Source organism: Camelus ferus, chromosome 29 (genome assembly GCF_009834535.1).
Source record: "Camelus ferus isolate YT-003-E chromosome 29, BCGSAC_Cfer_1.0, whole genome shotgun sequence".
Classification (NCBI taxonomy): Eukaryota; Metazoa; Chordata; class Mammalia; order Artiodactyla; family Camelidae; genus Camelus; species Camelus ferus.
This window is the reverse complement of record NC_045724.1, coordinates 25,648,048-25,675,369: the sequence shown is the minus strand read 5'-3', so window position 1 is coordinate 25,675,369 and position 27,322 is coordinate 25,648,048. Positions and strand designations below refer to the sequence as shown.

At 42.9% G+C, this 27,322-nt stretch overlaps 1 protein-coding gene across 1 annotated transcript in view; it reads left to right on the top strand.

Moving 5' to 3' along the window:
- The window catches only part of RP1 (RP1 axonemal microtubule associated), a 235,699-nt gene that overhangs the window by 126,317 nt on the left and 82,060 nt on the right, over window positions 1–27,322 (top strand). Inside the window, exons 13-21 of the mRNA XM_032469958.1 lie at window positions 5,370–5,445; window positions 6,293–6,369; window positions 6,470–6,501; window positions 6,633–6,762; window positions 11,532–11,635; window positions 12,469–12,645; window positions 15,068–15,280; window positions 18,640–18,817; window positions 23,872–24,003. Of these exons, the coding sequence (XP_032325849.1) occupies window positions 5,370–5,445; window positions 6,293–6,369; window positions 6,470–6,501; window positions 6,633–6,762; window positions 11,532–11,635; window positions 12,469–12,645; window positions 15,068–15,280; window positions 18,640–18,817; window positions 23,872–24,003 (1,119 nt within the window). The remainder of the gene's footprint in view (window positions 1–5,369; window positions 5,446–6,292; window positions 6,370–6,469; window positions 6,502–6,632; window positions 6,763–11,531; window positions 11,636–12,468; window positions 12,646–15,067; window positions 15,281–18,639; window positions 18,818–23,871; window positions 24,004–27,322) is intronic.

Sequence of the window (27,322 nt, the reverse complement as noted above, 5' to 3'; positions counted from 1 at the left end):
TTTATATTTTGACCAGACTTAAATCTTTTGCATTTATTTTTCTGTCAGTTGACAACTAGTTTTATAGAGTTTGGGCTCTGGCCCATAGTAAATACTAAGTAATATTTCAGTTCTGCAGGGAGTCAGGTGACTCTCAGGCAGGCTTGTTAGACAGTGTCCTAGTACAACACGAAAGGGATGTGTTAACGTGCCCAATTAACACTTATGCCAACTAATTCACTTTTGTAAATACTTTTGGTGGGCCTACTACATGTAAAGTGCTGTGTGAAGTGTTCTCTATGGTAAATACAAAGATGGCCAAGATGGAATGCTTGCCCTTGCGTCTACCAGGAGCTGATAAGATAATTTTAAATTGTAAGAAGTTTGGAACATCATTTTGCTTCCTGATTCTAACTGAATTCAAGTCCTGGGATTTTTTCTGACGAGTTTTGATTTTCCCAGTTTAACCACTAAATGGAATTTCTTTAACTGAGACATCATTGCTGTGACGTAGTAAAGAGGACACTAGAATCTAAGTCAGTGACATAGAGTTGAACCCAGGCCCCAGCACTTGTTGACTTTTTGATCTTGAGCAAATCACTTACCCTTTCTGTGCTTCAGCTTATACTCTGTAAAATGAGATTAACCCTCATGTAGTAACTGTGAGGCTCATCTGAGATTGTTTATGAATGACAAAGCAGTGTACATTTGACAGTATGTTATCGATAGTCATCAGAATATTTTTAAATTGCATTTTCAATACCAATTGAATATGTTGTTTTATAAAATTTATTTCCTTCCATTTCCACATTTTCCCTATGTATATTTTAAGAAGGAAACTAAAATTTTTTCTTTTAATCTTTTTTTCCTTTACCTCCTCTCCACCTCTTTATTTTTAAAATCATTAAGTATGTATCTAAAACATCTTAGGGGGTTGGTGGTGATGAAAAGACCAGGACAAACAGGGTTCAGTGATGGCTGTGGTTACCACTGGTTAAACAGGAAAAGGGCAGATGTGGCCAGCATTTACCCCTTTAACTTATCCAGCGACTTCCCTGCTATTTATGTAGCCAACATTCATAGACTCTCTATTGTCATACAACTTACTGTCCTTCTCCAAGGACTGGGAAGTGTCACCTCCACATGTCTGCCTCTCTTCTACTACCCTGGGTCCTTGGCTTCATAGTGTGGTGCCAATCCCGTAGGAAAACAGAACCAGGCTTCAGTGTCTGCCATGTCCTCCCTTCTATGGACCAAACGTTCTTAAGCCCTAGTTGTTGTTTTTTGTTTAGTTGGTTTTTTACTTACAAAAAATACTGTTATTTTTAACTTATGTCCACTTTATAGTTCAAGAAGTAACAAGATGCTAAGAACACTTGCTGAAACATTTTCAAACTACTTGACTCTTGTTATTACAGGTTTTTCTCTCAGAAAGTCTTAATCAGAATCTCTAAACATTCGTTATTTGTTTTTAAGATATGAAGAGTGTAACAACTGAAGAAATTTAAGTTGCCTTAGATTTCAGAGTTTTGGAAGGACTTGTTGGGTAACTGGGTAAATTACTGTTTCTTTTAATAATCAAGGGTGGGGAGTCTTAGAGGTTAAAATTAACTAGTAATCAAATGATCTCATAAATTCTCTTAACTTCCAGCCTTTTAAATAACATCTTAGAGGGAGATTCTCCAGGATTTAAAGGGTATTATTTGATTAAAAGTAATGAAAAAATTTCAAACATGTGGTAGCATTTTGTGGTCAAGGGAAGCTTGAAGATAGGAAGAACCATTGGAGGGTAATGCACAAAGACAAAGGTGTATCTGTTGAAGAGCCTTACATCATGTGGACAGGATTTCCCCCTTCTGTTACGAACATAAGTTATATGTGTAGTACATGTTAACAAACCATGATGCTTCTTTATACGTGAGACTTAATTTACCACAAAGCATTTTGAAATTCTATTACCTTTTTTTTGGTGTGTGGTCGTAGGTTTGCTCTTCTGACTTAAGGATCTCTGTTCTGCACAGGGAACATTTTTGAGGAGGTTACTGAAAAAATTATCTAAAAATGTATCTGTGAATTTGTTTAGAAGTGATGTTTAATATAGGAAGTATTTTCAGTAAATATGGAAATGTGAAGAGTTAATACTCTTTAATAGAAACACTCACCGCCCCCCCCCCCCCCAAATGCCCACTCACATCACTCTTATTCAACAGAGTATTGGAAGCACTGGTCTGAGCAATTAGTCAAGACAAGGAATAAAAGGCATCTAAATTGGAAAGGAAGAAGTCAAACTGTTACTATTTGCAGATGACATATTATATATAGAAAACCCTAAAGACTCTACCAAAAAACTGTTAGAAAAATAAACAAATTCAGTAAAATTGCAAGATATAAAATCAGCATATAGAAATCTGTTGCATTTCTATACTCTAATAACAGACTTTCAGAAAGAAAAATTAAGAAGACAGTCCCACTTACAACTGCACCAAAAAGAATAAAATAGCAAGGAAGTGAAAGGCCTGCACAGTGAAAGCTGCAGGACACTGTGAGAGAAGCAGAAGACACAAACATGTGGGATGGCGTTCCAGGCTCATGGGCTGAAAGAATTAATAATGTTAAAGTATTCATATTTTCATATTACCCAAAGCAATCTAAAGATGAACATGATCCCTGTAAAAACGCCAATGGCATTTCCCCACAGAACTAGAACTAACAATTCTAAAATTTGTATGGGACCACGAAAGACCCAAATAGCCTAGGCACACTTGAGATAAAAACAAATGCTTCTTGATTTCAAACTACATTACAAAGCTACACTAATCAAAACAGTATTACTGGCATTAAGAACAGACATACAGATCAATGGACTAGAGTAGAGAGCTCAGAAATAAACCCAGGCTCATATGGCCAGTTAACTTACAACAAAGGAACCAAGAATATACAGGGGAGGGGAAAGGACAGCGCTTTCTCTGAAATGTCCAGGAAGCAGACGTTTCCAATGCCCTGCCAAGTGTTTCAGATTATGGAGCTGGAAAGCTTCTCAATAGACTTAATGATCCCAAACTTGAAAATGCACCAAACACAGGACTACGACTTAGTGCTTCTGGCGCTGTTCTCTCACGCTTCCCCAAGGTGACCAGGGACTCTTCTGGACCTCGGAGGACGTGTTCCAAAGGAGCTGTCTTTTTGTCGAGCATATCATGATTTGTAATGAGAACTCAAGCAAATAATTGTATTTGATAATTTTTCCACATCTGTTTAAAAGCATTGTCTCTTGTCTGAATGTTTGTGTCCTCCCAGACTTTCATGTTGAGAGCCCAAAGCCCTGTGCGGTGGGATTCGTAGTTGGAGCCTCTGGGAGGTGCCGCAGTCCTGGGTGGGGGAAAGCTGTCTGGAACGGGAGCCGTGCTCTAACGAAGAGGCTCCAGAGAGCTCCCAGGCCCTCCCTGCCTGGCGAGGACGCGGCACGGGCGCTGGCCGTGACCCGGGAAGGGGCCCTCGCCAGGAGGCGGCCGTGCTGGCACCCTGATCGCCAGAACCAGGAGAAGTCATTTTCTGTTGTTTGTAAGCTGCCCCGTCTCTGGTATTTTCTTACAGCTGCCCAAGCCAACCAAAACCGTTTTTAACTGGATGGTTAACTTTCTCATTTCGCCCTACCCCGCATACTCAAATAAAATTGAATTCCTGTTATTACTTCTGAGGACTTTCACGGTTGCTGGCACGATGTATCCCATGGCGCCTGCATTCTCCAGAACAGTTCTAGCTCAGCCTCGCTGGTCTAGTGTACGTGCAGGTGTTCTGAGGTAAATGCGTGTGGTGTGAATCAGGACGTATAGTAAAGGAAGAACACGTAACAGCTAAGTTGGGTTCGTGGGAAATTTTTTTTTTTGAAAAACAGGGTTATAATTTTGGAAAAAAGAGGTAAAGTTATTGCCTACAGGTGATAGAAATGTCTGTTAAAATGCAAAGAAGATCAGCTGAAAAATGAATGAAAGAGAATTTTATAAAGTTACTAGAAGTTAAATCAGTGTACAGTAACTGGAGGCTGTTTTCCTTGTATTGAAAATATGAGCTATAAAAGCTTTGATTTGGAGTAGCAACAAAAAATCTAAAATATATGGTAACATCAGCAGTGAGCAGTCCGTGCCCATCGGAGCTGTCAGATGGGCTCTGTGTGAAAGCCACAGTGAGACGCAAGGGGAAGTTCCAGACAAGAGAGTTTGATTTGTAGGTTCTGTCCCTCTTTTGAACTAAGTGAACCTGTTTGTTACTCAACGGTTTATTTACCAGTGACCTGAGTTGGCTGTTTAATCCAGTTGCTGGTGTCGCTGCTCCGGCCGCACTGTGTTTTTGTTCTCTTTGCTGAGACAGAGGAAGGTGTGCTGTTGGCACAGATTTAGTTTAGGCGCCAGCTGCTTGCGTTGGTGGTGCCTTGGCAGTTAAAGGAGCGTAGAACTTTGTTTAACCAAACCGCACCCCGGTCTGTCCAGTTGGTTGGGCAGAAACACTCGGCTGTGAGATTTATTTTTACTTAAGATCCCAGACTGTAATGGAGAGGATCTGCTGCAGTGGTTTCTTTATAGAAAGACCGTTGGTTACGCCGAAATCAAGTGAAGCATCACAAGTGAGGAAATGACGGAGAATTGGAAAGACATGGGGAGAAATGCATAGATTTACCCGCTAATGTTGGTCAAGAGAAATCACAGGCTCAGATGAGAGACAATCTGAAATACAGGCAAACACAATTGATCTAAAGGTAAATCCTGAGACAGACAGACAGCTGGCTTCCTTTTCCTGTCCCTGGCTCTTTGCACAGATAGAATCATGATGACTAGTGAAAATACTCCATTTTACCTATAAATGAAATTAAATTGTATTTTAACCAACTCCAGTTTGCAAATTAATATAAAACTAAACATTTAAACAGAGATGATCATCTTCACGTGCACCAGCCCATCCTGTGTGCTTGGACAGGATTTCCGAACGGTGGTTTGTCTTCGAGCATGTACGTATTGCCGGGATATACAGCGTTGCTGACTTATCAGATGTGTGCTCTTTGGAAGATGTTAGGTCCACAATGAGAGATGCAGTTTAGGAAACCAAGAGCAGGTCAGAGTTGTTCCCCTTCCCACTGTGTGGAAACTCACACTGAAGCGGCCTCATAAAACACCAAGTCCTGGGAGACGCTGTGCGTTTGTTACCTGTGTCAGGAATGTTTTAAATGCCTCTGACACTGTGCTGCTTTCGCATCTTGCTCTATTTGAAGCACCAAAGCTTAAAGGTGCACAAGACCTTTACACACTTGGAAGCCAGAACCTGTTTCTCAAAACCTCAAGTGATACCTGGCCCGTACATAAGCATGCTACATTCTTCCTTCTTTAATTTGTGTTTAGGAAATGGCTGGTTTCTCGACGACGTTGTGATCAAGGACCCCACAACAAACCGCGAGTACGCCTTTTTCTGCCACAGGTTTGTGCATGTGCTTTATGTCGACCAAGTTCATTTCATGTTAGTCAGTTTCAAGTTCATGTATTTTGGAGAAACGGGTAGTTTATTCAGTTCTTCCTAGTCATTGATGCTTTGTTGGGTAACTGTTTTGAACATTACTTTTAGGGGCTGCTTCTCCTATTTAGAAAGACATCCATTATGTTTATCATTATTCCTGATGTTACAAATTTAAATATTTTTTGGTAAAAAATACGATTTCTCTTTATATCTCAATAAGAAGAATGAAAGTTTCTGGCAGGAAAACTTACTCCCTAGGGACTGAGCCCCAAATTAGCTTCAAAAATAATAATTGTACAAAATAAATGTTGCACGTGCCTTTTTCACAACTCTGACATTGCTCACTCCCTGTCACTAGGTCTTGAGTTTTGGATTATTTTCCCAACGGCAGCGATAGATCTGCTCTTTCTTTCAGCACTCTCCTGCCTCTTTCCCCACGGAACCACTAATAATAATCATTTATGCAATAACTTACTGTAGTTTGGACTGTAGTTGGTAGCCAGAGGACAGGATAAAATAACTAGTCCAGTGGGTGTAAAGTCTAGGGGCTTGGCAGGCCCACTGATCGGGCAGCTCACTGTGGTTTAGGGAGCAGCCTGTTGCATCCTTGCCTGACAGCAGCCTCTCCCGACCTCCCTTGCTCCCTCAGAATCATTTTAAGCATTTCCTTTTCCATTTTCTACTCTGCTTTTACCCACTAGGCATCTATGGCTCTTCCTAATTCCCGCTTTCCATTACTTCTGACTTGGCTAATTGCCAGCGGTTAGTATAATATAAATTCAGATTTACTTGGTACACCTTGTTTCCACAGGTGGCTGGATCAGGGGGAAGGTGACGGCAAAATTGTCAGAGAGCTGTATGCCAGGGGTAATGCTGTCATCTCTGCACGTGAGTGTCACACGTTTCTTGGAAAATTCTGTTTTGTAAGGAGTGAGGGAAGCATGCCGCTGCTGAAATTAATGGTCCTCTCTTTCCTTCCTATCCTCAGGGCAGAAGCTAGAAGTTAGTAGAAAAGAAATGGTAAGATTTTACCTATGGCTTTAAATAATTGGGTACAAGACAGTGTTCCAGTAGCCATTTGATGTGTTAAAAACAGTATATAATGTTTAGTGAGGGGTGTTTCTTTCCGTTTGTTTTGTTTTTCTATTTAGTGGGCTGCAGAGAGCTGGAAGTTCAGGAAGGGAAACACTCTTCAGTTCTACAGCAGGCGGACTGGAGGGTTTGTCCGCCTGCATCCGGATGGCACAGCTGATGCAGCTGGAGAGAAGTCAGACAAATACGGTAAGTCCGCGGACAGAGTGCCCGGCGCTGCACCGGGGTCGGGAGCGGGAGGCAGCGCGTTCCTAGACCGGGTTTAAGTCTTGCTTCTTATTCTTCAGGTGGTTTGCACCAGTATTTGACTGTTCAGACAATTCTTTGTCTGCACAAATCCAAGTCATCAGTACACTGCAGGCTTTACAGCTGGGCAGACAGTGCAGTTATGCAGATAGTAAACCGGGAAGAAGCTTGTATTTGGTCTTACTTACTTGAATACAATGTAGGCCGTTAATGCAAGACGTTCATGGAAGGCAGCAGTTGTAGCTCTTGAATGTGTGGCCATTCGGGGAATTAAGTCAGTTCTTCTAAATACCAAGTACCTGTTATGTCCAAACACCATGTTAAATAATTTGAGGGCCACGGAAATAACTAAGTGGCTACCCTGAATTCCAGAGATTCATGATCTGATAAAGAAGACGAACACATGCAACAGTCTAATAATGGTCGTTTGTAGCTGGTGTCATGATGAAAGCACAGAGGAAACACTGGGCCAGAAAGAGCTGGGTTATGTGTTGTTTGGTGTCAGCATCCCCTGAAGCTGTGAGCATCGCAGTAAGTGAAGAAGGAGTGAGCAGATCACGGGAGACCTTTGCCTGCAAACCCAAACCTCCAACTCTTCTTGAAATCTAGGCTTTCACTGTTTAAACAAAATTTGCTGCTGCGGAAGTAACTTTGCTCAAATAGCCCTGGGGATGTGCTGGAGACGGTAACCTACGGCACCTCCTCGAAGTGCAACCTGCACCTCATAGTCGGACCCCAGGGACAACCCAGCTCTCTCCCTGTGAAAACCCGCAGGAGTCTAAGAAAACGTCCTCGTAGCTCCTCTGCCCAAAGCGAGCCTGTCCCTTAGACGCTTCTCTTCCCTACTGGCTCCAGGTTGGGATCACCGTCTCCTTAGATCAGTCGCAACAGTCCTTCATATCCTGCTCCCTGGGGTCCCTGCTGCCAACGCCACTGCGCTTCCTCCTTGTTAAACCTGGCAAGGTGTGCCTCCAAACGTGCTCACAAAGCGCCTCCTGTCGTCAAGTCAGGGACTGCGAAGGCGCTAACTCTTACCCTACTTGCAGCAAACCCCAGAGTGCTGAGTGAAGGACCAAGGTCATATTTTCTCACAGCAGACGCAGCAGCCAGAGCGACATCCTGCAGTGGTTCCCCAAGTCCAGGCCCACGGCATCAAGAGGCGTGGGCCTGACGGTACCTACATGTGTGTGTGGGCATTTTAGAGGAGAGAAATCCCCAGACTAGGGAACTCTGATCTTAGACGGCGTTGCCCGTTCTTCCTTCTAGCGAAAGGGAAACAGAGAGGGAGACAGAGACGGTGAGAAAAGAGACAGAGAGAACCTATCATTATTCTGGAATGTACGCAAGTCTTCTCCAGGGGAGGGAAGGGAAGGTTTTTACCTTTACTCCCCTGGGATGTTGAGAGGGGGAGAGAGAGACAGAGACAGAGACAGAGAAACAGAGACAGAGAGACAGAGACAGAAATAGAGACAGAGACAGAGAGATAGCTGAGCTTCACTGTGCTAGAATGCTTCCTTATGCAAACATTTGGGAAATACCTTTATTCTGAACCGGGACCACGCAGGAAAACAGCAAATGTAGGGAGAACTGTCTTCTAAAGCCCATCCTGCAAGCTGATTTATACAGGGACCTCAGCACTCCCACATCAGGAAGTGGAGGGACTTCCTTACCCCTCGCCGGGTCAGCCCTTTCTCCGTGTTTGGCTGACAGATACAGATGCAGCAACACTGTGGCCCCCAAGGTCTGCCTCTGCTGCCCCACTTCTTGGATTAGTCCTTCTTGGAAGCCAGCCTTCATGACACGAGGAAGCCCAGAGAACTCTGCAGAGAGGCTCCCCAGGAAAGAACCGGGGTTCAGATGGCCCCAGCTTGATGTCTGACCTGCTGCCAGCACCCACTGCAGGCATGGAGACATTGTAGACCAAACTAACCAGTACACGAGGAAGATAGGGGAGCGTTTTACCCTTGAGTGTTCCCAGCATCTCAGTTCGCTGGTCCTGTGATACACAAAGCGGAATGAGCGGTCCTAAAGCAGGCGGGCGCGGGAGAGTCTGCGCAGGCTTCCTCGGCGTAACTGACATTTTACGACAAGGAGTCTTTTATGTGTGGTAATTATTCACAGGATAATTATTCGCAGCATTGTTTCCTGGTATTCTGCGCAGTGTCCCCTAAATTCACACTCAGGAGCCAGTTTTCATCATATGCCTGGACAGTGTTGTGATGAACAAAGCTGACCCATGAACATCTTCTCAAGAAAATATTATAAGACATATCTCAGATATATTGGCTTACAATTTTCACTCCACAAAAAATGCTGTTTTCTCACCATATGCCAATCCTTCTATTTAGTTGTCAAGCTGGTTGTGGATTTTGCTGTTTCCATACTCAGAGGGTTAGTTAGAAAGCTCATCGCTCCGAGAGCTACTGAACCATTTCTTGGCAATACTGGGCCTAAAAGCAGATACACAGCACAAGAAGATCTCTGAAATACCAGAGGGAGTTTCATTGTATGATCGTGAGCTCTGAGGTACTAAAAACAACACTGCACCGACACTGACGATGAAACTCAGAAGCCAGTCTTCCTGTCTCGAGTGTGGATCCGAAGACTGAAAGGAAGGACCAGACGACCAGAGCAGTTCCGTTTTCGCTCTAAACCCTTCATGGCGACTCTGTGTCAGGGCCAGTTTCACAAGCTTCCCATCACTGACATCTAAATACAGATTCACAGTTTTCTCATTTTATAGTAGTTTCTGGCGTACAGCAGCATGATTCAGTTATGCATACATATTTATTCTTTCTCATATTCCATTAAAGTTTATTATAAGATATTGAACATGGTTCCCTGTACTATAGAGTAGGACCTTGTTGTTCATCTTTTTTTTTATTGGAGTGAGTAGTTGATTGACAATGTTGTGTCAGTTTCCAGTGTACAGCATAGTGATTCAGTTATACATATATATACGTTATATAGATACTCTTTTTCATATTCTTCTTCACTATACTTTATCTATTTTATATATATTAATTTGTATCTGCTCATCCCAAACTCCTAATTTATCCCTCCCTGCTATTTCCCCTTTGGTAACCATAGTTTGTTTTCTATGTCTGTGAGTCTACTTCTGGTTTGTAAATAGAATTTGTATCATTTTTTAAGATTCCACATATAAGTGATATCATATGATATTTGTCTTTCTCTGTCTGACTTCCTTCACTTAAAATGATAATCTCTAGGTCCATCCATGTTGCTGCAAATGGCATTATTTCATTCTTTTTCATGGCTGAGTAGTATTCCATTGTATAAATATACCACAGCTTCTTTGTCCAGTCATCTGTTGATGGACACTTAGGTTGCTTCCATGTCTTGGCTGTTGTAAATAGTGCTGCTGTGAACATTGGGGTGCATGTATTTTTTCAAATTAAGGGTTTTCTCTGGATATATGTCCAGGAGTGGGGTTACCACCTGTGTTTTCTTATAGAAATTTTATGGTTTCAGGTCTAATACTCAAGTTTTTAATTGATCTTGAGTTGATTTTTGTGTATAGTGTAAGATAGTGGTATAGTTTCATTCTTTTGCATGTGGCTGTCCAGATTTCTGCAAAATATTAATTCTCCAATCCATCAGCGTGAAATATCTTTCTATTTTTTTTGTGTCTCTCAGTTGTCAGTATACAGGTCTTTCACCTCCTTGGTTAAATTAATTCCTAGGTATTTTATTTTATTAAAAAAAACTTGCCTTTATTTCTTTAATTGAAATATAGTTGACACACAGTATTATGTTAGTTTCAGGTATAGTATATAATAACTTGACATTTGCAAATGTTATGAAGTGATAAACACGATAAGACTAGTAATCAGTCTGTCCCCAAATAAAGTTGTCAGAGTGTTATTGGCCGTATTCCTATGCTGTAAGTTACGTCCCTGTGACTTAGTTACTGTGTGACTGGAGGCTTGTGCCTCTCAGTTCCCTTCACCTGTTTTGCCTGCCCCTCTCCCCTCTCCCTCCTGGCAAGCACCCTGTGTTTCTCTGTGTCTGTGAGTCTGTTTTTATTTTGTTTTGTTTTTTAGATTTCATATATAAGTGAGATCGTGCAGTATTTGTATTTGGGGCTCTAAATAGCAGTCTTTTTCCTAAAGAATATTTCTTGAGCACCTGCTATGTTCGAGGCACTTTTCTAAGTGCTGGTATATAGCTGCACACAGAGTACACAAAAATCTGTGCCCTCGGGAAGCTTACACTTTGAGATAAAATGGCATGTAGGAGTAAACTGAAAGCTGAAAACAATCAAGTACATGATGACATAATCTTCATCATAATTACACAAACTGGTCACCAATGCCCAAATAATACGTATTTAATTTTACAATGCAGCAATTTATTTTACCCCAAGTCTCTGAGATTTATAGAATGGAAGTGGGTTTTTACACTAGGATAATTTATCCTCCTGGAGACAGCTCCGTTGAGGTTTTTGTGGGGGCAGGGTGGTGTCTCGGGGCTCACTGAGCATACTGATTTGCATAGGGAGGCATCAGAGATTTTCCATGAGAGTCCTACCAACTTGCCAAGCAACATGTGAGTTATCAGCGGCTACTGGCCCTCTACCTGATACTGAGAGGTATCATAAAATGTCCTATTAGGAGATTTCAATGTATAATTGAATTAAAAAAAAGCTTTAAAAGCATGAATTACTTGCTAATACTGAAAACATTTTATAGGTCTCTTTGATGTTATTTTCAACAAAGGAAATATATGCATTTTCCAAAGTCATGAAATGAGGCATCTTTCTCTGGCTCTTGAAAATGGCTCTGTCACTGGAATGGTATGTAGTAATTCTTCTTTGTGCCGTATGTCAGTTGTATCCATATATAATGTATTTTTGCATGAGGCACTTTTATAAGAGGATCAAACTGTATTTGTATTTGAGATTCATCTTGTTACCTGACACGGGGTCTCAGAGTGTCTGGCGACAACACCCTTGGCTTTAGTCCACACTGGTCACTGCTGAGGTACCCGTCACACACTGGGTGGCTTCCGGCAGGTGGACAGCTCTGTGGCTCACCTGCAGGACGGACACAGGGAGCCTTCCCTGCGGTTGGTAGCCTTAGTGCCATGGATCAAGTCTTCCAAGGGCACCAATAAGTCCTTACTTTCGGGCCCAAATGCCTCCCTGGGACACTGAGGGGGAACAGGTAAGACTTCAGAGAGTACCTCAACCCAGAAGTGTCTCCCTGTAGCATGACCATCTTGATTTGTTTAGCTTTTTGCAGGCAAAATCTAGGAATGCACATCTGTTAATTTCACCTTTTGGTCCCAAATAGTCTTGAGTTAGGAAGACACAAATGAAGAAATGAAAAATAAGTAACGATAAGATACATCAACACTTCCTGCAATTACCCACCCTGCTGCTGGAGTTACTTCTGTTCTTACTGACACTCTACACGGCTTCTGAGAAATCTAGGGAAGGTCCTCGGAGCAAGACGCTGGAGATGAGGCTGGGAACACGAGGACTGACTGGCAAACGCACGGCAGCACGGGCTCTGCGGGGTGCGGGGACTGCCTGCACACGTACCGCGCCCATGCGTTCTGAACTTCGTGCCTTCCTGGTGCCAGTTCAGAGGCTTTGTTTTGCTTTGTCCTCCCGTTTTCTTTTAGGCCAGTGGTGGAGCCTCCACTGAGATGCGGGTGCTTTATCAGCCCAACCGCTGCGCCCTTCTTGAGTCAGTGCTGGTTCCTGGTCACATGATTACCTTTGATCGTCGTGGCAAAATGGCGGATGAGTCATCAGCAGGCTATGCAGACCTCTCAGGAGAGTTTGTGGTTCTTGTCAAGGTAACGTGGAGGGAAGTCGTTGCGTTGCCACACGTGTAGTTCCTTCTGCTCTTGAATTGAGTCGTGGTAGAGTCATCGGATCCCTTCCCACCAGGTGGCGCGGATCCCTGTTGTCCTTCTGTTCGCCCAGACTTTGAAAGGCAGTAGGGACCACAGCCTTGCAGCAGGGGAACTGGCGGGGGTAACACCCTGTGTGCAGTTGAATTTGGAGGGTAGAGCTATGGCTGTGGGGATTTTATTTTATTTTATTTTATTTATTTATTTATTATTATTTTTTGTTGTTGAGGTACAGTCAATTACAATGTGCTGTGCGGATTTTAAATAAAAAGTTAGAGACTTAGGTTTGAGAGTCAAATAAATATATATACATATTTAATTGTCTCTAACAGTGTTTATACCCTTTGGAGTGTCATACACGTGTGATCATTTCATAATGTGTTATGCTTCTTCCTTTACAGAGCGTTTGTGAATTTATTTTTTAAACAATATTATGATATTAATATAATAGCTGTCATGTATGAGATTGCCTGTTTTGTGCCAGGCACTTTACTGAGAGCTTCACCACGTACAAGACTAAACTTAAGCATCATAAGAATACTGACAGATGTTGTTATCTGTGTTTTCAATGTGAAGACAATATTTTCAGAGAAGTTAAGACTCTGGATGGTAAAGCCTAGCTAGTAAGTGATGGATCATGAATCAAATCAAAGCCAATTTGTCTTCAAAACTTTTTGTGCATACTGTGTAACAGGCCCTTTATCACACTTCCTTCTCCCCAAACAACATAGGTTTTAATGGTCACGTAATAGTCAAACATTAGGAATCTATATATATGTGTATTTGTTTATCATTGGATATTTACTCTTAATGTCTTTATTTTACTGCCTCTACATGTGTTGATTTATGCCTTTGACAACATATTTTATTATTTTCTTAGCTTGGATAACTCAACATTGAATTTAAGGGTTAGAATATGAAATCCTTTAAGACTCTGGGAACATACTGACAAATTTCTTTCCAGCAGTGTACCAACATTTAATCCTGGGAAAGTCAAGCCAAATGTGAGGGAACAGCTGACATTGACCACCTTCACTTCTGACACAAACTTCAGATTTCAAAGGTCCTCCTTGAGACCACCACCAAGTTTTGGTAATTGACTAGAATGACTCAGAACTCAGTCAGTGCTGTTACATTCGTGGTTATGGCTTATTACAGAGGAAGGATGCAGATTAAAAGTAGCTAAGGGAGGAGATGCAGAGGGCAGAGTCTAGGAAAAGTACCAAACGTGGACACTGTAGTTGTCCTCTTCCCATGGAGTCAGGACAGTGTTACATTCTCAGCGTTGATATGTAACAGTGTGCATGGAGTATTGCCAACAGGGCGCCTTGGTGCCCAGGCTCTACTGGGGTTCCATCCTGTACAGAGTCCCAGTGGCCAGTCTCAGTCTCCAGCCACTCAGGAGGTCAGCTGACACCTTGTTATGCAAAGTTTTACTCTCTGGCTGGCCCAAGGCCCTCAGGCAAACAAAAGTACTTCTATTAGGCAAGGCATTCTGAGGGTTTAGAGATGACCCCTCAGAAGCCCAGGGCAAAGGCCAGACCTCCCTGGGTAAAACTGCAGTCTTTACTCCCCAGCTCCCTTCAACAGGGGAGGAGAGTCTCGGTCTCACTGACCTTGGTGTTGAGTATGGTCATTAGAAGAAACTGACAGTTTTCTAGAGGAATAGACATCTATTTTTGCTTTATTATTTTTTTGTTACTAGTAGAGATTGCTTTTCCTTACGTTCATTCATCATTTATATTTTGTGACTTGTGTATTTGTGTCTTTTATTCATTTCTCTTCAGGGTTAGTACGTTTCTAATTAACTTTCAAGAACTCTTTATATCTTCCTCTTAAGCTATTGATGACGTAGGATTTACTTAAATGTGCCTTAGTTATATTTGATGCCTCTTTTCAATCCTCCATGTATTCATTCGTTCACTTACTCCTACATGCACACTAAGATTCATAGGTTACATCTCAAAATTCAGACACTCTTATAGCGTGCTGTTTTTATTCTGCTTTGTATTAGCATTAAAGCTGTTTGTTTAGAGTGATAGTAAATTTCCTAAGAAGAATGTTTGTGGTTTTTCATCTTTTTAGAATCTCCGTGTAGGATCTGGTGCTGATTCGTACACTCTCAGTGAACAGTGATGAATGTAAATTGTAATGAGTCAACCAGACAAGCTTCTTTAGTTTTGTTTAGCTTTGCACAGCAGTTAAATTATTTATTTCCTTTTTTTGCTCATTTTTTCTCACCAAGCTCCTGGTATGATCCTGGTCCCTGCAACTTCTGCAGGAGAATGAGCTTTATTACCACCCCTCTCTAGCAAAACAGGATCTGGTCATTCACTGCCTCTCTGCTGTGTTTGTTGCCCCGAAGGGTGTGTTCCTGCCCGGCGCTGTGGTTCTGCTCGCTACTAGCCCGTGCCAGGCCCTGTGTCTCCAGCCGGATGGGAGCTGCACTGGCTTGGGAAAACTGTCTGAACAATCCTATTGGAAAGTGCATAAAATCAGCTCTGGGATTTGCATGTTGGAAAGTGTGAAAAATGCACAAATGTTTCTGAGGATTGAGAATGGCCAGTGTGATGGAACAGTAAGCATCTGCTCGTATTTTTCTCAGCAAATGTTTGAGACACTTGCCAATAACAAATATGAGAATGGTACTTGCTGAGTGCTTTGTTTTTTGGTTTTAACCTATGAATATTCTGGAAACTGGATGTTATGTAAGGGGCCCCCTTTGACCGGTGTTTTTAATAAGTGGGGAGGGCAGCTGAATGCTTGGTATGAGGTTAGAGAGGGCTGTTTCCCCTTCACACACTGCTTCTGAAATGTAACGTGGGTACAAGTCAGCTGGGAATTGCGCTGGAGAGCAGATTCCCATTCAGATGGGCTGTTGGGGGACTTGCGTGTCTGTTTCTTATAAGCACCCAGTTAATGATGAGCTGGTCCACGAGCTGCAGTTTGAAAACCAAGGCTCTGGAAAGTCCCAGCTCAGCAATATTTCCTTCACTGCTTCCTTTGGTGCCTGAATTTCCGCCAGTGGAAACCCTGTTCCTTGAGCAAGGAAGCAGTTTTAAGTTCTAAATATTAGGAGTTCTTCTTTAACATCTTGAGACGTAGGAGGGGTGTGGAGGGCAATAGAATAACAGCTTTTACACGCTCATTTATAGCCGTCGTCCTCCTGCGGGCTGAGGGGCAGCCCGCGACGGCACAGCTAGCTCTCCTGTTAGTGCCCTGTTCGTCTGCTCTTGTTTGAAGGGGTCTGGTTTACGCTGTGTCGTTGGGGTGAACTCGGAGATGCTTTTTTTTTTTTTTTAATAAATATCAGTAAAAATCTTCAGCTTAGGGTAAAATTTTAGAGATCTTCCTGGCTTAGGCATACCTAAAGGTCAGTGACTTTTGTCCATCTGCCTCCTAAAATCAGGGGCTCAAACATTCTGTAGAAGTCTCTGGCTTTTTGGTGTTTCTGTTAAAAATTCAAAGCATTAAAATGCTTTAAATAGCATTAAAAAAATTCAAAGCCTGTTAAAAAAAAAAATACTGCATTGGAAAGTTGTTGCCAAAAGATTTGCAACTTTGAAGAGCCTTTCCAGGAAGCCAGCACCTCCTGAGTACTCTGTAAATCACAGGAAAATGTGCCACTACTCTGGCCAAAGGTGAATTTCCTGATTTTGTAAGAGGATCAGCAAGGAAAGCCAGGAGGGGAGGTGAGCTAATGTGTGTGGTGTCTCTTGTGTGGAAAAGGCTGTCCCAGCTCTCTTCCGCTCATAATGACACCCTCAACCCCTAAGTTCACACAAGAAAACAAGTGATCAGGCAGGCACACAGTAGTAGCGCGTCTTTGCCTAAGACTGACCCCCGTAAATGACCTAATGATGCCTTTGGTGTAGTTATGAAAAGGTTGGCCAGGGTCAAAGAGCTTCTGTTCTACATTTAATGCTCTGATCCACCAGGCCCAGTTCAGATCAGCCCTCCTGGTGTCTTGCTGGGATTGGCCCCTTGGTTGGGGCCCCCCACATGCACTGTCGTGGGACATCGAGGTCCGCGAGGGCCCCTCCCGTGGGTGCCGTGTGGACGCTTGCTGTGTGCCGGCAGACCTGTGATTAACGGAGGGCCGGAGGACTCTGGCCACCTCCCAATGGTTCTGCCATTTAAACGGCATTGATGTTTCACTTTTATTTTGGCGTTGTTAAAGAGAAGACCACAGGCTCAAAGTGGAGTCACTTACGCTAGACCGTGTCACCAAACTGGGCTCAATACCTAGCCTAACTGAGGTTCTACCTCCCCGGGAGGTGCAGCCTTCACTGGTCGGCCAGGGGCTTTCTGGTCAGCACCAGTGAGGTATCTGTCCCACGGGCCCTCTCCGTCCCCAGGGAAGATGAGGGAACCCACCTAACAAGACCCTCTTGTCCCCAAGGAGAGATGATGTACCCTGAGATCTCCACTTTAGCTTGCTCGTTGACGACGTCCTCATCTTGCCTGCCCCCCCCCCCCGCTTGCTGCGTGGGGTGCTGCCTGAATCACGAGCCTTTCAGTAAAGCCGGTTGGGTCTTCAAGGTTTGCCCGTTGATGTTTTGTTATCTAACAGCACTCCGAGAACTCTCATCATTTGTGTTTACTTCTGCTCCTGCTGTTGTAGTCTTGTCTGTATTTGTAGCTTGTTTCGTGACTCACCGATGTGGCTGTCTGACTAAAACTCTCCATCTGAGTTGCGGTGCTGGGTCTTTTTAGTCAAAATGTACACGCATTTTTGCTCTTAAGATTCAGTATTGATGCGTAACAATCAGGCATTTATTTTTCACTTTCACTGTGTCTGAACAGACATCTTCGGGCTGGAATGACTCTACTTTTACACGTACTTGAAAAATAATAAAGGGGAACTGCAAGGCTACATACTTGCAGAAGAGGAGAGAACTGATTTTGTTGACTGTTATTAGAAACCTGTAAAGAGGCACATAACTGGGTAGATAGTGAGTTTTTTATTTCCTGGAGGTATTAGGGGGGCATTTAAGAAATTTCCTGAAGACGATTTGAGATCTGTCCGTATTACTCCTCTGATTAAAATCCTTCAGTGGCTCCTATGGATAGGCCGCAGTCGGCCTGAGATCAAGCCCAGACTCCTGTGTGGCAAACAGGCTGGTCCTCCTTTCCGTCTCACCTCTTCTCCCTGCTGGGTCAGCAACCTCAGGAAGCTGTTCACCCACACGCCATGCTGCCTGCTGCCTCGCAGCCTTCCTTCATGCTGCCCCCCTGCCTGAAATCCCCCACCTCCCACTTCCACTTCCCTCTACTTAGCTTAATTGCTATTCTACACTTAACTCGGCCTCACCTCCTCCAGGAAGCCCTTCCTGATTCTCCTGAGCTTAGTGCCTTTTCTCTCCCCAGACCTAAGGAGTTCATCTCTGTCCCGCTGGCCTTACATATTATATTTTTACTTGTATATGTAGTTGTGTCCTTGACTTGGCCATGAACAAATCAAAGCCAGGGTTTTACTGTATCCATAACAAGAACAGAAGGTAGAAGTTGCTTAGTTCCTATTTATATTGTGAGAGACAGATAGACAACAGACTTGGTTCTCACCTACAAGAAACTTGCCCTGGAGGGCGGAGGCCAGGCTGCAGTCATCTTTTACAAAGAAAATACAGATGCTATTGGGAATTTTAACTCATTCTCCCAGAACTCACTGTCCAGAACTGGTTCATGTTTAAATGTACATGGACTTGGCAGAATTGTCCTATTCTTTCTGTCACTATTTTAGAGGGTCACATGGTCTCTGTTTCTGGATCTTAAGGAACAGGGTGAAGCACGTAGTGCAGGTGATGCAGAAAGCTTCTAGGTTTGTCAGGAGGACTTGAAAATGAAGCAAAGCCATCTTCTTGTGAAATGACTGGTTTTAAATTCTGTCCTTCAGTGTTTGCTCATATTTATGAAATAATATTGTATTGATCGTAGGGCACAGGAGGTACTGACTGTCATTTTAAAATTAAGAAGAACCTGGAAAATGCATGTGTCAGCCTGGAATCTGTGAAGAGCCCGGGGCGGTTCGTTGGACTTCAGTCAGATGGTCAGGCAGCACCAGCTGTTTATACCAAGAATGGGGATGTTTTCTTCTACCCACGCGTCATCAAATGTATGTTTATCCTGAAGTACTTCCTTTTGGTTTGCTTGGTAGTGACTTGTGTGCAGGGTTGGATAATCTCATCAAAGTTTCACTAAGCAGATTTCTGCCGTTAGGCTTGTTATTGGTTGTCATTCTAGAAGCAGTGAAAAAAATTCATAATGAAAACACTGACCTCAAAGTCTCAGGTATTTAATGTTAGGGCTAGAATCTTTGCTACTGTAAGCTCCTCTATGGTGCATTTGTGTGTGTGTGTGTGTATGTGTGTGTGCACACGTGTGCACTTGTGTTTTGTCATTTAGGGGCATTTCCATGCACACTGAGAGGTCATGGGGCTGTTAGAAACATACTCAGTTTCATTGCTATTAATTTTTAATGTTCACAGTGTCAAAGGAGATAGAAAAAACAATCAACACAAATGGGATTTAAATTAAAAATGGGATTTGGGGAAAAAAAGTCCAAAGGATAGGACAGAATTGTGAGTATTTTGAAACTAGTTTCTCTCATGTTTAAGTTCTGGTTCTCTAGCAAATTGAAGTAAGGATCTGAGGACTTTATTTAAACAATTTAAGCTTAGAATATATTTGCTTGAACAGTGGTTAACTAGGTAACTCTATTGTGTTCTTAAATTATCTCAAAATTTAGTTTGCTGTCTAATTTTTCTCTGACTCAGTCCCATGGATTTTGGCTTAATCACAATCTGGATGATTTTCTTAGTTAGTGGGAATCTGATTTTAGTTCTCTTTTCTTAACAAGGTCTACCTGTGCTTTGTATGGAGATACGTATAGAAGTCTGTAAGTTTTTATATATATCTTATCAGATGGGTCCTATGTAAATATAATGTAGATCTTCAGGGTAATTATATCTGTATCTGTATTGTATCTGTGTGGTGTCCTATAAAAGATCGTCTAAAATAAGAACATAATGAGCGTGATTTAACATGGCGGTGTGGCTGGCCCTGTCCTCTGCGCTGTCTGCATCAGCTCCTTTTCAGCCTTCAGTTGCCGTATTTAAAATTAAAATTGTTAGGCTGGTACACCTTAACTTGCTGCTGTCCCTCCTCTACTCCCTCCACCCTTCATTTCCCACAGGCTGGCACAGAGTGGCACTCCTACTCAACAAAATGGGCATGCCATCTGTCCCTGGAGCTCTGAAGGGAAATAGGCGACGTGAGGGAGAGCAGAACGACCCAGGCTGGAGCAGAAGGAAGAGCAGTGAGTGCGAGTGGCCGGCAGGGCCGCCCCCACGCCGGAGGAGCACAGGAAGTGGAGGATGGATGAGAAAGGAGAGCGAGCAGTGATTTAGAAAGGGAGTTGGGTAGGAGGAACGATAATTTGTGGTGACAAATGAGAGAGAGATAATAAAAGGCATGTTTGCCAGTTTAGGGGGTTAGTGCCAATAGAACCATAGGAATAAAGCCTTCCTTTTTACAGGCTCTGCGGTTTAAGCCTTTCCCTAGAGCATGGGTGCTTTGAGCTTTGTTCCCCGTACCCAGCGCTCTGGGCTTGGTGACGCCAGCTGACCCAGGAGAGCTGTGGCTTCTGTGTCCGGGGAACCAGACAGCAGCAGTGTCCTCCTCGTCTTCCCAGCAGAGCTGCGGTTCAGACGAGTAAATGTCTAGGAGAGTTCTCGATTCAGTGATAAGAGCTGACGCTTGTGGGCAGTTGTTTTCTGCCGGACACGCCAGAGCCTGGGTTCTACCATTTTATGTCACTTTGAAAAGTAGGTACACAATGTTTATTGTCTTGAAACTGCACTCTTATTATTTGATAATGTTTTTGAAAAAAATAGTTTAACATCCCCAGTGACTGTGAATCAACTTTAAAAGCTTATGGCCAGTAGGGCTAGGCCTGATTCTTCTCAGCCTGTGTGATTAAATTGGTTGGTAAACATCTATAATCTGTTTATATAGTTTACTTTTCCCTTTACTATTTTTATTATACAAATAATACATGTAATTGTGGAAAGTTTTGAAAATTTGCTCAGGTAGAAATCTGCCCAGAGATGAAACCTGCTGACATTCTGAGGGGCAGCCTGTCATGATTTTCTTCTGCGAAGGTGTGCACTGCGTGTATTTGTCTACCCTTTTCTGTAGATATTTTCGAAGTATATTTTTCGACATAAAATTGAGCTGCCGTCTTGTATATGTAAAACAATTTCATCTGCTTTTTACTTTAAAAATGATTTTCATCATACACATAGATTTATGCCGTATTTTCAGATGAGTTACACTGATGAGTTTATGACACATTATTTAACCAACCCCTGATGTTGGATATTTTATTGTTTAATTTTTTTGGATTATTACAGAGACTGTTGGGAGGATCATTTACATATACACATATTTTTGTAGTAGTCTGAAGTTTTTTTCTTAGCAGAAATGACCGAGAGTGGAATTGTTTGCTCAACTTAGGTAGCGACAGACTTCTTAAAGCTGACTGTGCCACCGTAATTCCAGCGGTCTCAGCAAAGAGACGTGCGGTTTGGGCACTAGCGTTCAGTCCTGTGGGGAGCTGCCCAAGGTTCTCGTTGGTCTTGACTGTGCTGAGAGCTTCTGCTGCCCTGACCTTGGACCATAGGGTATCGTGCTTGGATATCACCAGCTGTCCTGACGACCAGGTACACGTGCCTGTGATCACCAAGCTCTTCCTGTTTGGATTAGCCCGTGAGGATAACCGTGGAGTTCTGTCTGTCCGTTGGATTAACATTTATGGGAGTTCCAGTGAAGGCTAGACATCCATTGCAGGTGTCTCTTTTCACTTACAATCAACGGGAGGATTTTCAAACAGACTATAAAGCTGTAGATCTTACCTCTATAGAGACTGCTTCTCTTCAAAGGCTTATACCAAAGGATTCTAGACTTTGGAATTAAAAGAAAACAAAATTCTCAGCCTCATACCTTCTCAGTGATTATTTTCAATCTGTAAGAATGACTATAGCACCACTTTGCATTAATGTGGTGTTTTAGCCCAGTGCATTATGTATATCTCATTATTTATCTTGTCATTGTATGAACGTTTAAGAAGCTGGATAGAGTCATGGCCAAGTGAGGGGTAAGATTCTCTCTCATAAATCCAGTAGGAAGAAGCACTTAATAGAATTACAGGCAGAGAGCCCATTTATAGGAAGTGGTGTAAATATTATATATGGAGATACCTGTTGACATGGCCTTCAAGAAAGAATCCTTGGACTAGAACAAGTCAGCTGAACTTCACGGCCTTGACTAACATTGTCAAGGTTTGGGCTGACTTAAAGAAGTATGTTCTGTATGTTATCTGTTAGAATTCTCAGAATCTGGGGAAAAAACTTGATACTGAAAGTTGGCAGAGTAGACTTTCCCTGCTATTGCAGACACCCAGATTGACCAAGAAGTCACTGATCCAGGGAATGTCACCTCCAGTATCATAAATGTCAACATTTGTACAGTAGATTGTTCCTAGAGAAGTTTACCCTAAAGATGTCATTCCTAAATACACTGAGGCAATTTCCTGTTTTAATAAGAGCAAGAGTGCTGGAGACACTGCCATGGATATTTTGTTGGAGCACCGTGAATCCTTGGAATCTAAGAAAGGGTGTGGAAGCACTAACATTCCTTCAAAACACAGTTTCCAGTAACACTTCCACATTTTCACAAGACAAGAGCCACAAGTTAGAAGGTGACTGGATAAAGAAGATGTGGTATATTTATACCAGTGGAATACTACTCAGCCATAAAACCCGACAACATAACGACATTTGCAGCAACATGGATGCTCCTGGAGAATGTCATTCTAAGTGAAGTAAGCCAGAAAGAGAAAGAAAAATACCATATGAGATCGCTCATATGTGGAATCTAAAAAAAACAAAAAAAACGAAACATAAATACAGGACAGAAATAGACTCATAGATATAAAATACAGACTTGTGGTTGCCAAGGGGCTGGGGGGTGGGGAGAGATAGACTGGGATTTCAAAACTGTAGAATGGATAAGCAAGATTATACTGTACAGCACAGGGAAATATACACAAGATCTTATGGTAGCTCACAGAGAAAGGAATGTGACAATGAATACATATATGTTCATGTATAATTGAAAAATTGTGCTCTACACTGGAATTTGATCCAACATTGTAAAATGATTATAAATCAATAAAAAATGTTAAAAAAAAAAAAAGCCACAAGCTAGAGAAACGCACGTGTCCACCACGAGCCCTTCGGCTTCCCCATCAGGTTTGCGTTGTCCCCGCCTCGGGCTGCACGGGGAGGTGCTCCTGCAGAATCGGTTGCTACAACTCCTCTAAGGCATTTATTTTGACTCAGATTAATCCTTAGACACCTCAACAAAGGAAAGACCAAGGGATGCTGCTGTCCAAAGGCTCGTGTTTGCTGAACGGGTGTGCGCCAATGGAAGTGCTGTTTTGTCCTTACCTTTATCACTACTTCCATTTAAAAATGGCTGTACTGTGCCTGGTCCTTGCAAACGAAACACAGGCAACTTGAACTTCTAAATCCTGAGTGCAAATAGCATTCGTGGGCGTACGCTGTAAAACCGGAGTCGTTGTTCAGCTAGGTTGAGGATACTTATTTCTGAACAAGACACCAAAACAACTTGCTTCCAAATAAAAGGCAGAAAAATAGCAAATGTTTTCTTCACTTGCATGTATATATATGCTTATTGGATTCTCAAATTTCAGTAAAGTCACATGAAGTCTTGTTTGAATGACATTTTAGTTAGTTTTCCCTTTGATGAAAGCAATGTACCAGATTAGCAAAGGAATTCCCATTTAGAATCTATAAGAAAAACATCCTGAATGAGTCATTTGATTCATACTGTGGCGTTAAATTATTGCTTGGATTCACAAAGCAGTGAATGGATTTAATAGGAATACCATTCATGTGCAACGTGCTGCTAAGAGTAAAAAAAAATCTGGTGAACTGTGTAACGCAGAGTAAAAAGATTTGATGAGGCATTGAAGTGGAAACAATAGCAAAACTTAAACTTGCATAGCTGAACATATGGTGAGTTTTCTGAGAAGAATCAAGTGATTTTGAGAGGATAGCATCTTTTAAAAATTCTTAATTTCAGTTGGCAGAGAAAACCCATCGGGTATGTCTGCACCACCCAGCCAAGAGGAGGAAAGGATTGTTGAGTCAAAAAACCAGCAGGAGATGCCCGCAGAGCCTGAGGCCGGAGGTGTCGCACCTTCTTCCACAGCAGGTCGGGAACACGTGTTACTACTTCTTTCGGTTGCTTTGTCTGCGTGGCTTTTTTAGTGGCTGCCTAGAACGCCGAATTATTTTTATAATGTAGATTGCATTATGTCACATAAACTTGCTTTTAAGATGTTATCTGGCTTTTTTATGCTTGGGTTTATATTGCAAAGAATATGTATATTTTAAAATGTGTTTAGTTCTTTTGGTTCTTTCTCTTGAAGTCAGTGTTTACTCCAGAACAATACTTGAAAGGAAGGTAGCATTAAATTATTGCATTGGACCATTACCAACAAAATATATTGTATGTATATGTTTTATGAATAACAGCAAATTCTCACCAAAGTCTAAGCTACAACAAAAATAGTCTTCGTTTCCCTGCTGTAGAAACTGAGGCATGAATAAAGCACTCTGCACCTCCCCGGTCGGAATTTTTAGTTTCTACCTCTTAGTCTGTTTGATTATTTTTCTTGCTCTTAAACATACTACCTTCTGTCTGACAGAGAAGTGAAATGGATGGTATCTGACAAATTCTGGGCGTCAGAATCATCTTTGGGCAAAATGAAATAGTGATCAGTGTCTCTGAACCATTGTTTTTAAACCCACCCTGAGAGAGACAGATACAATGTTGTCTCTGAAAAAAGTGCTTTTGAACATCAGTGGTTGGGTGTGCGCTCTTCCTTTCAGTTAGTAACAGAACATAGGTTCTCTTGCTGAGGAGCCTGTGATCCTGCCAACCAGGGAGCAGAACTTGGCCTTTTGATTTTTGTTGCCGTGGACCAGGCCCCGCTGATACATCTGTGGAGCAGTGTGACCCATCACACTGCCTGAGAAGCGTGTAGTGAGTTAAGTTTGTTCACAGAGGGAGTTTAATCTTGTGTCAGGACATAATTAGCACCTAAGTTTTTTCTGAAGTAAAATTTTCCTTGGTTGAAAATAGCGTGCTAGCTGAAATTTCTAGGAATTTTTTTATGAGTAGCAAAATGCTGAAGAGAAAATCTACATATTTTATGAAAATTTCCTCTGGCAAAAACATTAAAAAATTTTACCATTGTTACATTTTTTTTTTGAGTTTAAAGTGCACAGCATGCTGATTGGATGTGTTTATGTGTTGCAGTGTAATTGCATCACAGCCTTAGCTAACACCTCCACCACGTCGTGGATTTACTTCCTCTCTGCGAGGGGAATAAATGAGATCTAGTCTCTTAGCAAGTTTGATGTTTGTAGGGTATAGATTTTATTCAGGGGGACACCTTGAAGGAGTCTGTCAATTAATACAAGGTCTCTATCAAATGTTCTTTCAGCTTGGAATATTTTAAATCTCTAATCGACAAAAGCAAGTGCTTGTGCGCTTCTCAAATGGATAAATTTATGATCTGAGACTAATGGACTTTGGTGCATTTCCAAAAGATCAAGGCATTAGATTGAATTCATATTTAATTGATAACAGCGCAAACTTTAACATTGTTCTATATTATAGATTATACCATATTATGTCATCAATTTTTGTAACACGAGTGCACTCTGACGATGTATTATGTTTGTGCAAATGTTTTATGTTCGTGAAAATGTTAGAGCCGGAAGAAGAAGCTTTAGAGACTGTCAGCTTGTTCTCAAGGGTAAATCCAGCAGACCAGCTACACACATGCACACGTACGTGCTTATGTGTGCGCATCCCGAAGGCTGAGACCAAGTAACCACTAGGCTCCCGACCCCATTCCAGGGTTCGTTTGTCTGTTTACTGTTCGTTGTTCATCGTTTGTTCGCTGGCCTTGCTGCCTCGGTCTCTCCCTGCTCCAGGCAGCTCACCCTGTTTCAGACTGATCTTCCTAATCCTCCGATCTTACCACCACGGACTTCAGCTGCAGCGCGCAACCTGGTGCCTTCCAGGACCTCCGCCTCTCCTTTTCCCACGTAGCATCTCTCTAACGTCACGGCCAGTGCACGGCATCGTGTGCGGTTCTTCCAGTGTGCCTGCTGCTCCAAGCCTTGGTGCGTGCAGGAGTGCTGTTCCCTGTGCCTGGAATGCCCTTCCCTTCCCTTCCTGCAGAATCTGACTCATCCTTACGCCTGCAGTGCGCGGTTCCCTCTGTGAAGCCCTTCCGGCCACCTCTCCACAGTTCTTCAGTCCCCTCTCTCTGCTACGTCTGAGCCTCATGGTGTTAGTATTTATGTTGTTTTCTGTGTGTGCGTCTGCTTGTTTGAAATCAAGTATCTAGACGCCTGCCTTTCCTAAGAGACAGTGTGCTCCTCCCGGGTCAGACTCTCATGATTTATCTTTCCAACTTTCAGTCGCTGACTCTAATACTCAGAGGGAAATGAACCTAACACAGTGCCCAGCAAAATAGGAACTACATACATTTTTCTTGAATAAAAATAAATGTTTTTGGTGACGCCCAGGATAGCGAGTGACAGATGCGACCTGACGTGCATCCCGCTGACCCAGGTCGCCAGGCGCTCTCTGGGGCCCCGATGTGCCTGCCGTGGGCTTCCATCCCTGGAGGTCTGACTGCACTGCTGTCCCGGGTCTGGAGAAATTCCGAGCGTGTGTGCGGGGTTCCTGGTGGCCCTTGTCTAGACTGGCGAGAAGAGCAGTCACGTGGCCACTCGCAGCATTTGGGTTTTGAAGGTTAGATTGTGACATAAAACTTTGTTGGATCGACCTTTGCGGCCTTTTCCAGGCCAGCTGCCTTTGCTGGTTCATCCACAGCCGCCTGCCTGCGTCTGATGTTTGCTTCTGTGTTGCTGCCTGCCCACCTCTGGGCAAACCACCTAACCTCTGAGTCTGGCTTGTCCACCTGTTTAATAGGCACAGTGTGTCTTAGGACTCGTGTGGGGGTGAGCATGGTGACGGGATGACGCACGCTGAGCGCTGAGGACAGAGCTCAGCACGGAGTGAGCCGGGGGCTGCGTCTGGGTGGGCTCCGAGTGGCCCCCCCGCCCCCGGCTTGGCGCAGAGCCGGGGCTCCGGAGCCATACGTCCCGTCTGTCACTTGTGTGATCTGGGCGTGTTGTTTAGCCTCTGCCTCTTTTTCTTTTCCTGGGATGGACATCATAGTCTGACTTACTTCATGGGATGAGAAGTGAGTGTGACACATTCACCACAGAGCCTGCTGCATAGTAGGAGCTTAATGCGTGCTGATGATTGCTGTAACTGAAGGGAAAAAAGTGCCTGCGGTTGTAACGGCAGAAGTGACCCAGGACAGTTAAGAAGAATCAATTTTAAAAAATGAACGCCAGTTCTTTCCTAGCACTGACAGTTGTGTGCGCTGGTCATTTTTACTTTAGTTTCTTCCTTGTAGCAGGAGGAGCTGGTTCTTGGCCAG